The sequence below is a fragment of the Marmota monax genome, unplaced genomic scaffold, assembly GCF_021218885.2.
Source record: "Marmota monax isolate L192 unplaced genomic scaffold, Marmota_monax_Labrador192_F-V1.1 WCK01_AAM20220418_F8-fsc00157, whole genome shotgun sequence".
Taxonomy (NCBI): Eukaryota; Metazoa; Chordata; class Mammalia; order Rodentia; family Sciuridae; genus Marmota; species Marmota monax.
Genome location: NW_026694573.1, coordinates 461,195 through 478,862, shown reverse-complemented (window position 1 = coordinate 478,862; position 17,668 = coordinate 461,195). Strand labels below are relative to the sequence as shown.

At 46.7% G+C, this 17,668-nt stretch overlaps 1 protein-coding gene across 13 annotated transcripts in view; it reads right to left on the bottom strand.

Annotated features, from left to right (window-relative positions):
- The window catches only part of Txnrd2 (thioredoxin reductase 2), a 78,084-nt gene that overhangs the window by 36,461 nt on the left and 23,955 nt on the right, over positions 1–17,668 (bottom strand). For all 13 annotated transcript variants that reach the window (XR_006846500.2, XR_006846501.2, XR_006846502.2 and 10 more), the window contains exons 9-11: positions 10,522–10,541; positions 9,660–9,751; positions 9,015–9,189 (exon numbers count right to left, since the gene is read on the bottom strand). Coding sequence is in view for 8 of the 13 variants with exons in the window: in XM_058571718.1 (XP_058427701.1) it covers positions 9,015–9,189; positions 9,660–9,751; positions 10,522–10,541 (287 nt within the window). In the remaining 5 variants the exon portion in view is untranslated. The remainder of the gene's footprint in view (positions 1–9,014; positions 9,190–9,659; positions 9,752–10,521; positions 10,542–17,668) is intronic.

Sequence of the window (17,668 nt, the reverse complement as noted above, 5' to 3'; positions counted from 1 at the left end):
ATCTACACAGTCCCGTGTACACCTGCCTGTATTCCTGGGGAGGTGAAGAATATCTCCTTATGCGCTTTGCAGTAACTAACAATTATGGACCTTACAGGTGCTGACGAAGCTCTGTGCCAATGTCCAGAGGAAATAAAGATACAGCCATGCAACACTTAATGACCAAGATATATTCTGAGAAATTTGTTGTTAGGTAAATTCATCAATGTGCAAACATCTAGAGTCTACTTAAACAAACCTAGGTGATATGGCCTATTACACACCTGGGCTTTATGATATATCTCATATATATATAGATATGTATATGCACACAGACATATGCCTATGTGTGTGCATACATATATACATGCATATGTGTCCCCATAATCCAACAGCATGTATATGTGTGTGCATACATAGAGATTATGTGTGTGCATGCACACATGGGAGATTGTGTATATAGCCTACTACTCCTAGACTACAAACCAGCACAGAATTTTACTCTCTGGGCATTGTACGCAGTTGTAACACAATGGAAAGTATTTGTGCATCTAAATAGATTTGTTTGCAACAGCAGCACCACAAACAAGCAAGTGTTGAACTACAGTTACACTAACTCTGAAGAGGTCATTATACCATAGAACGTTTTCAGTTCTATTATAAACCTTATGGTCATATATTTGGTCCATTGTTGATCAAAATGTTGACTGATTGATTGATTGGTACTAGGGATTAAACCCAGGGAAGTTTTACCACTGAGCTTTTTTTTTTTTTGAGGGCAGGGGCCGTATTGGGGATTGAACTCAGGACACTCAATTACTGAGCCATATCCCAGCCCTATTTTGTATTTTCATTTAGAGACAGGGTCTCACTGAGTTGCTTAGCACCTTGCTATTGCTGAGGCTGACTTTGAACTTGCAATCCTCTTGTCTCAGCCTCCTGAGCTGCTGGGATTATAGGCATGTGTCACCATGCCCGGCTCTGAGCTTTTTAAATTTTTATTTTTATCTTTCTAAGTTGTTTAGGGCCTCACTAAATTGCTGAGGCTGGTTTTGAACTTGCAATCCTCCTGTCTCAGCTTCCCAAGTCACTGGGATTATAGGCATGTGCCACTGGGCCTGGCTAAAATGTTATTGTATTTAAAAGCAGTTGCAGGAGATAATGGAGGCATGGAACTAAGTGGTCCCTATGATCCATTTCAAAGCCAGAACTCTTAAGGACATATTGTATGTGTACTCTAGGGAAGTTTGCAAGAATATGAGTATGTAGGAAATAGATGGCTGGATGGATGCAAGATGAATGGACAGTGTGGCAAAAACTTGCCCAGTATGTTCTGTTGCATGCCTATGTGCTCTGTTGTTGCTTTTGGAATAGATGGTAAAGGAAAGGGGGAAGAGAGAGGCCAAGATAGGCAGTGAAGTCCAACCTTGAGAAAGAGTTTAGAAGGTATATTAGCAGGGGTTGACCCTAGTGGGCAGGGAAGCCAGCTCCACCCAGGTGCTCTACATCATGGGGCCATGTCTTGAAGCTGTGACAGACTCTGCCAGCCAGGACACTGAGCCCTGAGCCCCTACTCTGCACCTGGCTAAGCAAAGGACTCTAGCACAGAAGAGGCAGGGTGGGTCCCATGACTTCAAACACCTCATAACCACTTTAAACACTGCTCCCTCATGCTCAGAGCAAGGTCAAACCTCCCTGTTGGTGCTGGGGATCCAATCAGGTGTAGGTACCCCTTCAGTTTGAGGCTGAATTCCCAGTGGAAGATGGGGAATAGATGCCAAGGTCCATAAGTAGGGTAGCTTCAGCCACACTAGGCTGAGGTCCAGTGGACCCTACATGGTATGAGAAGAAAGATGCAGGCCAACATGCCCCAAGTCATCTCCTTGACCACTTTTCTCTTGTCTTATGCAGCTATGAAGGCCACTCAGCCAATTTGGGGGGCGGGGGGGAGAAGAGATCCCATGTCTTGTACTCAAGAGTTTTCTCAGTCCTAGCTGGGTCCCAGGATGCCAGCTCTAGGCCTCTTTGTGGGGGCCTTTGTATTTTGTATAGCTCCAGCCTCATGGCCTCAGCTCTAGAAAGCCCAGTGTGGTGTCTGTCAAGCAATATTGAACCTGGGGTGGGACATTTTGTGGCTTCTGAATTTTTCCTTACTAGATACCACCAGGCTGGAGACCTGAGGAACTCCTTTGTCTATGTGTCTGTTTGGTTTCTTAGAACAAATTCTCAGAGGAGAGACAGTTGGATAGAAGGGTGAAGTTTCCCAGCACAAGGTGGGGGCCTCCTCTCAGGATGGTTTCTTCTTTTTTGGGTGGGGGCGGGTTCCAGGGATTGAACCCAGGGGCACTTAACCACTGAGTCATATCCCCAGCCCTTTTCTTATTTTGAGACAGGGTCTTGGTAAGTTGCTCAAAGCTTGCTAAATTGCTGAAGCTGGCTTTGAATCTGTGATCCTCCTGCCTCAGCCTCTGGAGTTGCTGGGATTACAGATATGTACCACTGCACCTTATTCTTGAATATGTACCTTCACTGGGGAGGAAGGGTGGCTCAGAGGTTCCTCTTATAATGTTTTAATTTTCACTTCTTTGATGATTAATAAATTAAGTACTTTCTGGCCACATGTTTATCAACTATAGTTTCTCTTTGGTGAACTGCCAATTCCTGCCTTTTCTCATTCACTGGTAGACATCTCCGTTGATTTTCGTGATTAGAGCTTCTTATGTAAATGACGCATAATGCTCTGTCACATTTTCTGCAAATGATGAGGGCATTAACATTCCAGGTATAAATGGACATTCTCACTTCCTCCTCTGAGTAAACATGTGGATGGGTCTTTGATGGGGGATATTCAATATGCCCTGTACTAAAAACTTCTGGCCACTGGATCTGCCTCCTTTCCCAGGTCCAGCCATGTGACTTGCCAATAGGACAGCCCTTTCCCTCAGATCAGGGACCCTAAGGTAGGCAGGATTTGGCCCCTGAGACCCTCAGCGCAATGGGGCAGGACCAGATCTCTTCCAATCATACTGGGAATCCCACCAGCTGCTGTTGCTGGCCCAGGGGTACCCAGCCACCATGCCTGCCAGTCAGCCCTTCTCCAAGGCAAAGCCAAAGTGGGCTGTAGGCCAAAACCCACCCAGAAGGCGGACATTGTTCATCACTACCTGCTCTGCTGGACACAGAGAAACATAGACAGTAGGCCACATGCAGCAACATGAGTTTCTCTTATCCACAATGGAAAAAAGCATACCCTCCAATTTCATGCCTGCCTGGAACATATGTTCCCACTAAGGAAGAACAAGCCTAGTAATGAAGTGAGATTTAAGTGTCAGCCAGAGTAGGCAGGATGGATGAGGGGCTATGATAGAGATGAACATAGCTTGGGCATAAAGGACACAGCCAGAAGCTCCATGCTAGGAGGTGCAAGGGTCAATAGGGTAGAGCTAGCTATGGCTGCCCTGCAAGGCAGGAAGAGCTTCACATAGGCTTGAGTCCTCCAGTACCAGCCTAGTTCAAGAGCCAGGGCTTTCATTTGCCCACCCCAGAGTGGCACTGGAACCAGGCATATAGAAGGTTCATATCTGTGGAGTCTAGAGTCAGATCCTTGAGAGGCTCTGATCTCCTTCTCCTACTCCTTTTGTGTATGTGTGTATGTGTGAGCTGGAGCTAGAACCCAGAGCTTTGAGCATGCTAAGCATGAACTCTACCACTGAGCTATACCCTCAGCCCTCTTCTTCCTCCTTCCTCTTCCTTCTTCCTTTCCCTCCTCTTCCTCTTCTTTTTCTAGAATGGCTCCTTCTCAATGATTCCCAGGCACCCACCCACAGCTGTGACACCCCAGGGGCAGATCCCTGGTGGGTTTGGCCTGGGGAGGTATAAGGTTCTCTGGACTAGTATATCCATGCTCTGTGGCATCTATCAGCTCCTCCCCAGTGTCTGAGCTCCTAGCCATGGCCTTCAGGAGGTACCAGACCCTGATCCACCTCTTCCCTTTCACAGGGCTCAGAATATTTCCATCATAAATTCCCAGACTTGGGGAATTCAGTTTTGTTTAGCCTTTGATCTCCTCTCTTTCTGCCTGGCATTCTACAGGGGGAGGAGCACTCTGCAGAGACTCGCATGGACTGTGTCTATGATGGCGGGGCCACTGTGTAAATACAAGAAAGCAGTCCTGGGTGGAGAAGACCCAGGCTATAGCCCCTCTGGGCCAATGTGTACCCTTCTTGGACACTGAGGGATCCTCATCATGGTCTCCCCAGCTTCCTTGGTCATGGGTCAAGTGCACATGCTATGTGGGGTGAAGTATCTGTATATGGGGCAGCTCCTGTGGCAGCCTTCACACAGTGGTCAGGTAAGAGTGGAGAAGCCAAGCTCCAATGCCCAAGAGCCAGGCAGGGCTTTCTGGCTGCCCTCACACCATTTCCGAGAATCAGAAGTGGGTCTATGACACTAAGTTGTCTAAGACAAAGGCTGAAAAAGGGCCTCAGTGGCTGCAGGTGAGAATCAGGCTGATTCTTCCCCTAGGTCTCATCTGCCACTTTTTTTTTTTTTTGTAGTTATAGATGGACAGAATGCTTTATTTTATTTATTATTTTTTTATGTGGTGCTAAGGATCAAACCTAGCTTCTTATACATGCTAGACAAGCGCTCTGCCACTGAGCTACGGCCCTAGCCCTCACCTGCCACTCTTGAGAAGTTCTCCAGGCAGGCCCCACTGCCCTCCCAGGCATGAAGGATAGCAGAAACAAAGGCCATCCAGGCTGCAGACCCCACAGATGCAACAAGGTCCCTCTGTTACATGCTGGCTCTTCCACTACAGCAGGACTCCTTGGCAGAGATGGACTTACCAGAGTCTTCATCATCTTTCTAAAAAAGGGACAAAGAATCATCCAGAGGGACCTGGGATGTTGAAAGGCACACAACAATCTCAGGTCTGGGTTTTCCCAAGACTGAACTCCAGAATCATTCTTTCCCTTTTTTAATACCCAAAGTTCAACTAGAGCTTAGACATGTCTACACTGTGAAGGCATCTGCTGCGATGCCCATCCTGGTCCCTCTCCCCAGACAGCTGTGAATTCAGGCCACAACTGGTTAACTTGACGGGCGAATTCGAGCCCGCAGCAGCCTGTGCACAGGCTGACTGTCTTCACTCAGCGCTGTAATCGGCACATCTGCAGACAGGAAATCCTCCTCGCTGAAGTTCCCAGTCTATTATCTGAGACACCTGGTGTGGGCGGGTGATTCACAGACAAACAATGAGGGGGCCCCCTGCACAGCAATTAACTGCTTTAACTGCTAATGTGTTTAATCCACCACGTGGAGATCAAGGCTGTGCCGAGGAAGAGGCTGAGTCCTCTTCGGCTTCCAGACTTGTAGCACCCACTTCGTGATGCCAACATTCATTGTCCTCAAGGGCTGCAGGACACAAGCCACTGGGCAGGTCCACAGCAGCATCTGGGCCCCTTTTATATGTGTTCTTGGAGGCAAAAAGGGCATCCTTCCCTTTTCTGTTTTTTAAACACCCACCAAAGCCCAGCTTATTTGGACACAATACTTACTGCTCAGGACTAGAAGCACCATCCAAGGAGATGCTAGTGGTGCCAGATATGCAGCCCCCCAAGGCATTTTACTTTAACCTTCTGGAACGGATCATCCTTTATTACAAGTAGAAATAATTCTTGTTTAAAGGCTTATCAGTGCAAACCAGAGAAAAGATTACCAGTTGTTAAACTGGGAAGTGGCTCCTGAATGTTTACAAAACCTGGCTCAGAGGGAGCAGCAAAGTCAGCACATGCCTGTACCACCCCCCTCCTCCCCAGAAGGCGTGCCAGAAACTGCTGCCGCCACTGCCACAGCCCTGGGGAAGCAAGGTCAAAGGCCAAGGACTGTGAAAAGCTTCCATCCCCAGCATCAATCACACCAGGCAGACTGTCTGGGGGATGCTCTTTTTGAAAATACAAAAAATAGAATAGTGGGGGAGGGTGTGTGTATGTACCATGGCAACTCTGCCCGGCAGGGGCCTTACTTTTTTCCTGCCAGGGACCTCCTTGAAGTTGGGAGGACCGGGGATTTTCCAAAGGCAAGGTCCTTGGCTCTCTAGAGCCACTGCCATCCAACAGCATCTGGCTGCATGGCCCACCCCTCCATTCAAAGGTGAGATAAGGGTTCTGTGTGCCAATGGTAGGAGTACAGAAGACAAAGGGGAAGGTTGGGGAGTGAGTAGGAAACAAGAAACTAGCTATCTCACTGATTAGAATGAAGTTTAACACTTTTGGCTCCAAAAGGTACACCTAATCTTTGTGGTGGTCATTATACTGAATTTACTTAAATTTTACTTCTACAATTTGACCAAAAACATTTCCTTTGGTAACTGGTCAACTTTGGGTCAAGAAATACTGAATTCATTCCAGGGCATTTCAGATCCCTCCTTATACAATCTGCTCTTGTGTTCACTATGTACAAGTGGAAGGTCTGCCTCCTTCATTTTTTTTTTTTTATTGTTGTTTAGATTTCCATGTATTCTAAACAATTCAGGAGAAACTTTTTTTTTTTTCCCCAGAAGCAGCCAGGCTGCTTCGGGACCCCCATCTTAGCAGATGCTGGGACCCTGGTTAAATAAATCAGCCTTAACAAGCACTGATGGAACAGCCTCTTGGGCTACTTGGTAAACACCAGTTTCATGAGGCTTCTGAGAGTGACCTGAGTTCTAAGCCCTCTGGCTCACATCAGGGGGACACAGACAAGGCTCAGCACAGTGACTCCAGAGAACCAGAAATAATGGGAGAAAGCAACAACCTGACAATTCTGTCAATGTACAAGTTGACAGGACAGTTAGGAAAACCAGAAGCCAAACTATAAGGTGCTCATATTGAGGTGGGTAGGGATGTCCTCATAGAGAAAACAGCATGCATTCTATGACTCTGATCAACAAGAACCTGCAACTCTGATCAACAAGAACCTGCAGCTCTGACCAGGTACAGTGGCACACACCTATAATCTAGTTACTCAGGAGGCTAAGGCAGGAGGATTGCAAGTTTGAGGCCAGTCTGAGTAATTTAGCAAGCCCATGTCTCAAAATAAAAAGGGCTTAGTGGTAAAGTATCCCTGGGCTCAATTTCCATTTAGAGGGTGAGGTGGGGGGACAGCCTGCTGTCCTCCTCCAGGGAGCCCATTCACAGTAGCTGTGGTACCCTAATCCCAGCATGAATATGACTCAAATGGCACCTGAGCTTTCTGCTCCCCACACTAGGTTCTGGGCAGTCCCTCCACAGTCACCCTCACCCAGGCTCTGGGCAGGAATCTCCTCTGGCTGCATCCATACTCTTCACCCTTTTCCCTAGGTGCACAGCCAGGGAGGCTATGTGTTTAGCAAGGTCAGCAATGAGCTACTTATATACAGTCACATCTGTTCAACCTTCATCCTCATGAAAAACTAGACCCATCACTCACAGGGAGTAGATGGCCAGGCCACGCCTGCTGGAAAGACCTCCCCAGCCATGCCTCTGCCCAATCACTGGATGCTGCCTTTGGAAACCTGCACACCAAGACTTCTGGAAAGTCCAGTGAGATCCTGATCCTAGCATGTGATGATTTATAGGACCCAAAGCTGCCCAATGGAAGCATAAGAAGACATGAAAAGCCCAGTTAGAGCTGGAAAAAAAAATCTGTTTTTTTTTTTTTTTCAGTACTGGGGGTCAAACCCAGGGCCTCCCACATACTAGACAAATGTTCTGCCTAGCTACATTTGCAGCCCCTGTATCATTGTTATATGTTATAAACAACTATAAACAAAAGTAGACAGCCATGTTCACAGCAACACTACTCATAAGAATCCAAAGGTAGAAGCAACCCAAGTGTCTCTCAGGAAACGAATAGATAAACAAAATTGTTCAACCTTAAAAAAGAAGGAAAAGCCAGGCGCAGTGACACACACCTGTAATCCCAGTGACTCAGGAGGCTGAGGCAGGAGGATTGTGAGTCCAAAGCCAGCCTCAGCAAAAAGCAAGGCGCTAAGCAACTCAGTGAGACCCTGTCTCTAAATAAAATACAAAATAGGGCTGGGGATGTGGCTTAGTGGTCGAGTGCCCCTGAGTTCAATTCCCGGTACCCTCCCCCCAACAAAGGGAATTCTGTCACATGCTACAACATGGATAAACCCTTGAAGACATTATGCTAAGTGAAACAGGCCAGGCACAAAAAGACACATGCTGTATGTTCCCGCCTATATGAGAAACCTAGAGTCATCAAATTCATAGAAACAAAAAGGAGAATGGTGGTTGCCAAGGGATTGGAGGGACGGAAGAATGAGGAATTATCGTTTAATGAGGTTGGAGTTTCAGTTTTAAGATAATGAAAAAGATCGGGATATGGATGGTAGTGATGGTTGCACAACAATGTGAATGTATTCAATGTTGTTATATCAGACATTTAATGGTTAAAGCTGTGAATAAGGTTGGGCATATAGCTGAGGGGTGAAATGCTTACCTAGCAGTGCTTGCCTAGATTCAATCCTCATCACCACACACATAAAGAAAGGTAAATTTTAAGTTATCATGTTATAGTTTGAAACTAAAATAAAAACCATCTATTTTGTGAAAGGGAAAAAAAAAGGCTTAAGCCTCATAGGAAGTATATAGGATTTATATACTGAAACTTTAATGAACATTCTATCAGAGGACATGGAAGCTGGAGGACTCATTATCTTTACTAAATGATTATAATTGGCTGAGAACAGCTGGGTCTCTTTTTTGATTTGTGTTTCTAGAACATGACAGGGTAGAAGAAAAAAGACAGAGGCACATTGTGCCCGGGATGGCCAGAAATGGATAATGTATCTACAGGCTTTTACAATGAAAGGCCCATGAGGGGCACCAGGCAGCAGCCAACCTTCCTTGGAACAAATAGAATGGTTCCAACATTGGAAAACAAAGGGATAGAATGGTAAAGATTTCTGTTCCAAAGGACAAGGTTCTGTTAGTTTCCATGGACCTCAGGGCAACCAGAGACAGCATGTGTGTGGCTCAACATCCCCTTACCTATGGCCCACAGGACAGTGTCAAAGATGCCTGTGTCCTTCTTGCCAGAGGTGCGGTCCTCCCAGGTAACCTGGAGTTGGCCATCTGGAAGCTTCTTGATGCAGGTGGGGATGCAACCCCTCAGGAATTGGGTGCCGTGAGACTCCATGTGCTCCATGACCAAAGAAGACATTTGCTGTGAAGCATAAGAAGACATTCCATGAAGACTATGTGGCAGCGAGATGCAGACCCCAAAAGGGTTCAGCAAGGAAGGACCAAGGAATTGAAGGTCTCTGAGGTGGGGATAGTGCTTCTGTGATATATGCCCACCACTTACTAATGGGACATATGAAAAGAGTGACCCAAACTGATGGTCCCTGAAGCTGGACTTGGTGTGCCCACAAATGTCCCCTCAGCCTGGTAAGAAGAATGTATGTGCAGCTGTGTGTACACTCCATGCACCAAATCCTTCTTTCTATGTTCTAGCACATGCATTTTTATATTTTCTGGAACAATTCCCTTGTTCAATTCAAGGACCTGTTTCTAAAGATACAGACTTTATTCCAAGTCCACAACTGTACCTGCCTAGGGACAGGGAGCAGAAGGGAATTCAGGCCCCGTGGGAGAGCACAATGGTAAGGCAGGAGCCAGAGCTACTTGTACTACCTGGTCAAAGCCCCGAAGGGGGATACTGCGCATCATGACAGTGGTGTCCAGTCCAATCCCAGTGAGGAAGCCAGCACACTCCAGTGCCACATCTGTGAGTACCAGGCTAAGAAATACTAAGAAATCATGACTCCAGAAAACAGGAGGCAAGACTCCAGGCTCCTGCTCAAGCAGCCCACACCCCCACATATCCATTGCCAGCCCCAGTCTCAAGTGCATGGACTAGGGGGTAAGGGCTTTGCCAGCTGGAACTTTAAGCCCTTCCAATACACCCAAGGACTAAGTTGGCCTGTGCCTCTACAAGTTATCTGTCTTGGCTTTGGAGTTTAATCTCAGCCTCTAGGGATAGGCCTGCATTTGGGGGTGGGGTGGGGGGTGTCTATAGAGGTGGAGAGCTGCTGGCCAAGCACAGGGAAGAAGAATATCATGGGTGGAAGATACAAAGCTGCTATCTTTGACCTGTATTTTCAGCTATAAAGTTCCAAAGCGATCATCTGACCCTGAGCTCCCTCTGGGGTTCCTGTCTTGACCCTCTCTGGTTTAACTGCTCCTTCTGAAGGAACGAGGCCAGAGCAGGGCTATTCTCAAGGGAGGAATGCTTGGTGCCTCACAGCCGTGTCCAGATGCCCCAGCTGGCTCAACTGGCTCAGTGTGTGGCTCAGGAAGTCTCCAGGAAGCCCTAGCCCCAGAAGGTAAACTTCAAATTGTCCTTCTCTGAGGGCACAGACCTTACCCCTGAGAGGCTCAGTAAGCATCTAGTCTGAGGTAGCAAAATGACCACTGGGAAGAAGAGCCATCAGGAGAACTCAGGAGAATAAAAGTCCATGTCCCAAAGACAAAACTGCATACTAGCAAAGGATACAGCTGGCCCCAACCACCAACCTGTTAGAGAAATGGACAGAGAGAAAAAGCATGTGAGAACCTGTGTGGCCCACATGGGCACACAAGCAGTCATCCCAAGGGTGGGACAGAAGAGCCCTTTAGCCTTCATGCCAGGCGCTCAGCTAATGAATGCTGAGGCTGACTATTCAAATAGTTCATACTGAGGTACAAAGCCCACTTCCCAGAGGCTATGGCTGTGAAATACAATACAACAAACAGTGTTATTGAACCAGCAAATTGCCTGGTGGTGAAGGGTATGTGGTCAGTGACAAACAGCACCTGTCCTATGAAAGGCACTGGGCAGCACCAGCATTCTGTGGATGTGCTGAGAAACATCCCTCAGGAGAAGCACAGAGTTTTTCTTCTGCCCTAAAATGAGTTCTGTCTTGAGGCCTCTGGAGCCTCCTGGGGCCAGGGTGGAAGCAGGGACATGCTTTGCAGGCAGTAAGGGGACCAGACTGTGGGGAGTTCTTGGGGAAGCATATTCTGTGAACAGAATACTCTTAGACCACAGAAGGCAAGGCTGGAAAGCCTATGTCGTCCTGTCCAGCCTACCATACCTGGGCCCAGAGCCAGGAGAGTCAGCTTTCCAGAGCCAAAGACAAAGGGTACCCAGGTTGCTGGGAGGCAGGACAGGATGCTGAGACTCACTGGAAATGTTTGCTCTAGTAGTTTAGATCCTCTCCTGTGGTCAACTTCACATTCCGTAGGTATGTGCACACACACATACTCACATACACATGCACACATACATACTGACACACAGGTGCACACAATCTCATGCAATTCACATGCACACATATACCTAACCTGCACAACATGTGAACATGCACACATGTGATAACTGGCATGTGCACATATGCATCACATAACACCCTTGTAAACATGCTTATATATGTGTACTTACTTACATGCACACATGTGTACAAAATCACATAGATATATGCATGCACATACTCAGGAGCAGGCTCAGAACCCAACAGAGAATGAGAATTCCCAGCCAGGGTGGCTACGCATGGGTGGGCTCGACAGATCACCTCTTCAGTCTTTGAACAAGAGGAGATGATGTAAGGATGGATAAGCCTAATGTCAGCATTAATCCTGGCAGGTACTAATGATATAATTCCATTTCAAAAAGCATGTATCCCTTGGAATACTTCTATAGGTGCCCTGCGGGAAGCATCTGGCAGGCAGCTTCTTCATAGGATCTGGGAACAGAACCACACTGACTGGCTGGGTACAAGGTGGTCCTGGCTTGTTACACATTCACACTTAGAGTATAAAGAAGGTAAGAGAAGACCCTGGAATTTTCACAGATCAGGAGAGCAGAAATGCATTCCAGGCCCCACACAGGGTCAGCAATGCCTAAGTAATAGACACAGGGGCACAAATGTACATCCATATGAATGTAGACTCACCCATAGGTGTAATACACATAACCAAAGTTACAAAACCTAACTCTTTCTGGATTTGATGTATATAGTGAAAGGTTACAAGCTGGTTCCCCCCCCCCCGCTTTTTTTTTTACTGATACATTGTAGTTGTACATAGTGGTGAGATTTGTTGTTATATATTCATACATGCACACAATATAACAATATAATCTGGCTAATATAATTCCCCAGTATTTCCCTGTTCCCTCCCTTACTTCTCCCCTCTGGTCTCTTTCCTCTGCTCTACTGATATCCATTTTTATGGGGCAGGAACTGGGGACTGAACTCAGGGGTACTCGGCCACTGAGCCACAACCCCGGCCCTATTTTGTATTTTATTTAGAGACAGGGTCTCACTGAGTTGCTTAGCACCTTGCTTTTGCTGGTTGCCTTTGAACTCTCGATCCTCCTGCCTCAGCCTCCTGAGCTGCTGAGATTACACGTGTGCACCACTGTGCCTAGCTACTGATCTCCTTTTGATTTTCATGAGTTCCCACCCTAACCTTTCTTTTCCTTTTTCCTCTCCAGCTTCCCATATGAGAGAAAATATGTGACCCTTGACTTTCTGAGTTTAGTGGTATGAGCCTTTCTTTAAGATATGAAATTATGCGTTACTTAAACTACAAACAAATCCAGTTACCATGGATATATTGGCATAAATCCATGACTGAAGTTAGGAAAGTGCAACAGTGCTCAACATGCAATGTTCTTTGTTCCCTGCTTCTAGCAGTGCCCATGCAATGGGACTCCTGCATTTTGCCAAGCCATGCAGCACTAGAGAAACAAAACAAATGTGGCCCCTATATTGGTCCCTATAGTGTCTTACTAACACTCCTTGGGGAGTGGGCCAGCTGCAATCTACAGTCTGCAGGACAATGGGTTGGGCCAATCTCTGGGCCCTCCTACCACACTGTTGAGCATAAAACAATGTGGTCTCCTGATTCTAGCAAAAATTTTTTCTGTTTCTGCAGTCCATGTGTGTTTCCTAGACCTTCTGCACAGGAAGCTAAATGGAGGAGACAGGTGGATGGGGAAACTGGATCCCCAGATCCTCCCTTGGAGTCCTCTCAGCACCCTGGGCACCTACCTACTCCAACAGTCACAAGCAGTGGGGAGAAGTTACTACTTCATGAGTGCCCTCAGCTCTCAGGCTGCATCTCTAAATTGCCAACTGAAGGCAAATATAGGGGGAAGACAGATGTCAGTCAGACATACTCCTAAATGAGACTCCATGACCATACTTACGTGGCTGAAATCTCGCAATGAAAGCTTACTTCCTGCTTAAATGGAGAGTAACTTTGGGCCTCATGTCTTATGAGTAATGATTTGTTAGTATTGGTTTTTATTCCATCTCTTCCCCCAATAGATCAAATAATGAAAATGTTTATTCTTTGAAGAATGCAGAACATGAGAACTCAAGAGAATTCCCTTCACACCAACTAAAGTAAGAAAATTCTGGGGCAAAAATGGATATAGACAAAGAATTCTTCAGATCATGAGGAATAGAAAGTTCTACAAGAAGAGTAACTATGAATCAATTTCCACTGGCCACTGGAAAGGACTGGAGGACAGATGAAGACCAGGGGGCCAAGACTGCTACAGAGGTGGAGTTACCAGTCCAGGCCATGGCTACCCATGGTATGGTAGTGCTGGTAGAAGTCAAGGAACCAGATCAACAGACCTGAAGGCAGGAAGCTGGACACCGTGGACTTATCACTTTATTAAAAAGACCCTAGGGGGGTGGGGTTGTAGCTCACTGGCAGAGCACTTGCCTAGCATGTGTAAGGCACTGGGTTTGATTCTCAGCACCACATATAAATTAATAAAATAAAAGGTTCACTGACAACTAAAAAAATACTAAAAAAAAAAAAAAAGATCCTGGGGTATAGCTCAGTGGTAGAGCATGCACAAGGCCCTTGTTTCAACTCCCAGTACCACATAAACATGCCAAAAAAAGGGGGGGGAGGGGCTGGGATTGTGGCTCAGTGGTAGAGCGCTCACCTAGCATGTGCAGGACCTGGGTTTGATTCTCAGCACCACATAAAAATAAAGGCATTGTGTCCATATACACCTAAAAAAATAAATATTAAAAACAACAACAAGGGCTGGGGATGTGGCTCAAGCAGTAGCGCGCTCGCCTGGCATGCATGTGGCCCGGGTTCGATCCTCAGCACCACATACAAACAAAGATGTTGTGTCCGCCGAGAACTAAAAAATAAATATTAAAAAAAAAAACTCTCTCTCTCTGTCACTCTCTCTTTAAAAAAAATTATTAAAAAAACAACAACAACAAAAAAACAAACCTAAAACCAGGGTGTCTGCCCACCCACACCAGAAGTTACCATCCTATACCCTGTGAACCTAGAATCTAATTTTCCATGTGTTTCAGGAGGCTCCATTCTCTGACTTCCAGTAGACCAGCGTTTTCCACAGAGAAATAACTGCTATGAGATTAGCTTAATCACAGGATAGGCTTTCTCATTCAAAATCAAAATAGTAGAGGAAGCAAAAATAAAAGCATTAACACAGGCCCACAAAAGCCCAGTTTTACAGAGCCCTCCATATGCCTCTTGAGCTTGAAGGTCCCTGTTCCACTCTCTGGGAGGCACACCCATATAAGTGACAATCTTATAGGAGCACCTGGGCCCTTGGCAGTCCTTCCAGCACAGGAAATGCCAGTCAGGCTGCAGAGTTCTGGATGCCCCAGAGAGGCAGCACCAGGGTGAGGCACCCCCAAAGCTTCTACCCCAGCGGAGTCTGGCTCTGGGCTTGCCTGGGATCTGGTAGCCCAATCCAACCCCTTAGGCACCAACATTGGGCCTGCCAGAGCCTCTGTGCAGGCCAACTGCTAGGAAATAGATGTTATCTCAGGTCCTGGCTCCATAATATTTTAGCTGCAAGGACACAGACAGATGGGTAGAGAGGCTTAACAGTCTAGGAACCAAGTCCCAGGCAGATAGCTGGTATCCCTTTTGCTGAACACAACACCAAAGGAATGTGTACACTAAGCAGAAAATGCAAAAGCAGAAAATGCAGGGGTGATTTGTTCCAAAAAAAAAAAAAAAAAGAATTGTAGCTCTCCCTAAGATAAAATTTACCTTTCTCCCTCTTGCACTTAGGAAAACAGAAAAACAGACATGGTATCTGACTGACTTCTGAACTTCAAGATAAAAGAGGTCAAACAAAAGCTCCTCCTAGGACAAACTGAAGTGTTAAATCAGCCCAAGTTATAAAAACACTCTCCCTGCTTCACAGGACCCAGAAAAATCCAAGGACAGAGAACCCTGAAATGCTAATGTGGCCACAAGAGAGTAGATAGTCCTGAGCTGGCTTTGGTCTCCTTCCAAGAACCAGTGGGCAGCCCAGGGAATCCCTGAGTAGAGCTGGGAGCTATGGATGAGATTGATCCCCTGTTCTATAAGCCTCCTGGGACCTGCACAGGGGCTACCCAGGTGGACAGCAGGAACAAGGTGGTCTTGGTTGCTATCTGGAAATAACACCTCAGTTATTGAACTTTAGACTAGGTCCAATGTAGGGAAAGAGTCTCCCTGAGACAGCCATCCTTTTCCTGATCCTAATGCTGCCAGCTCAGGGCTCAGATTTGTAGAAAGTTGACCTTCATACACAGCAAGCCCCAGATCAGCTTCCCAGGAGGTAAGTAGGTAAGTAAGTAATAGAGTAGCTGTGATCCCTTGCTTCAGGGTTAGGGTATCTGAGCCCTGAAACCTGGTATTAAGGGAAAAAGGCAGAGCCCAGGACTTTGGAAGTGCAGAAGGGAGAAATCAGGGATGCTAGACCTGGGCAGGCTGGGCAACCAGGACTGAGTTTCTACCACAGTGCAGAGGAGCAGATGGGAAGAAGGCAAGGGGTAGGTTCCTCTTAAGATATCAGACTCCTTCCAGGCCACACCTGGTTGCATTTGAATCATGACCCCAATGCTGTCTCCTTAAAGGAGCTTTGGGAAGCAAGCTTCCCTTTCTCACCTTCTACAATCCCTCCACAGCAATGGCCTTGATTTCTGAAACAGAATGGCTCAGCCATGCAGGGCCACACATCCACTCTATATCCCTACTTCTACAGCTGCTGGTGAACAGCTATCTACAGCGGCCATTATCTCACTGACCATTCTTCCTAAAGAAGCCCCTGCTACCTGCCCAGGGGACCCTGTCCCTGCCCCAGAATTATCCTCATGTCTTCCACCTATTTTGGATTTTGACAGAGAAATAAACTGAAAAATGGAAAAGCAACCAATCTGGGCACAAAGCTGATATCCAGGTGGCCAAAGCTGAGTAGGTACCAGCATGGAGTTCCACCCAGGATTTTGTACTGGCTGGTCCCAGTCCCCTGAGATGGGAGGACAGCTCCTTTTCCCCCAAAGGTGCAGTTATGAGGATCTGGGGCAACCAGGAAGGTCCCTGACCCCATCGGGCCTAAGGGTCCCACCTCCCACAAACTAATGCTGCCTTCCCAGAGGTTCTCTACACAGGGTTGATCATCTTCACAGATACTGACTCAGGTGCTTAGCCTACTATGTGGCTGACAAATATAGCTATTTGCCAGCACCCAGCTGTTGAGTGAAGGATATCATTTAATTCTATTTCCTATGAACAGGGCTCAGGCATGATTGCCCCATGCCTGTCATCTCTCTAGCCATGGGCTCCCTCTCAGACCTGGATGTCATCCAAGAAGCCAGGGTGGGGATGGGAGTAGAGGTGTTCCTCACATAATGCTCAAGGGTAAAGGCAGCATGGAGGCTGAAGGGCCACAGGCCTCACTATGGGCTTAACTTATTTCATTTCTCACTGCATCCCATGTAGACAGACCTGAAAGAAAGTTCTACCATGGTGCAGCTGCTTATGCACATACAAGTAGAGGAAAGGAAGTCTTTGTGCTGCACAACTCCCCAAGGACATGGGTTGGGACAGAAATGACCCATCCTTAGTACCGAAATGTCAACCAGTAGATGTAGTGTCCACTGCAGACAGAGGCCCAAGGAAGCTGAATATCCTCAGCCACTGAACTGGCCTCCTGGATGGGGCCAAGTCAAAATGTCCCCACCAGACTCCAGGGCACTCTGGGGCCAGAGGGGCAGCCCTAAGGTCCATATTAATTTCAGCTCCATTTTAAAGGCGAGTTAAAATAAACATGGGGAATATTTATAAGGCAAATAAATCTGGCAGAAACAGCCCCTCCAAGTGTGAGTGGAGGCCTCCCCCTCAGCCCCAGCCCAAGCTGATAAAATACAGAAATGCTACTGTAGACCCTCCGGGCTTATTTTGACTGCTGCGGAGGAATGTAACATGTAAACACTGACTCCCATATTACACTGTTACAACTTGCATTAACAGCGCTGGACAAAAGCTGCATTTTCACAGAAGCATCGTACAGGGATATATCTCCAGCTTAATTTTTAAAAAAACCATTTCCTCACATAAATCATGCTCAGAACTAAACGGGTGACTGATACATTGCAAACACTTTTTTTCTTAACAATAACATACCTAGATTCCTTCTAAACGAAAGAGCTTTAAAAAAAAAACAAAAAACTTTGAATTTTTTTTTCCTGAAGAAAATAAACACTGAAGTTTCTTTCTTGACCAAAATATCTGAAGCCTTGTCTTCCTAGCTGAGTGGGCTGCCCCTAGAACAAGGTCACATAGGAGAGGTCCCCCAATCCTGTACCATCTCACTAGAG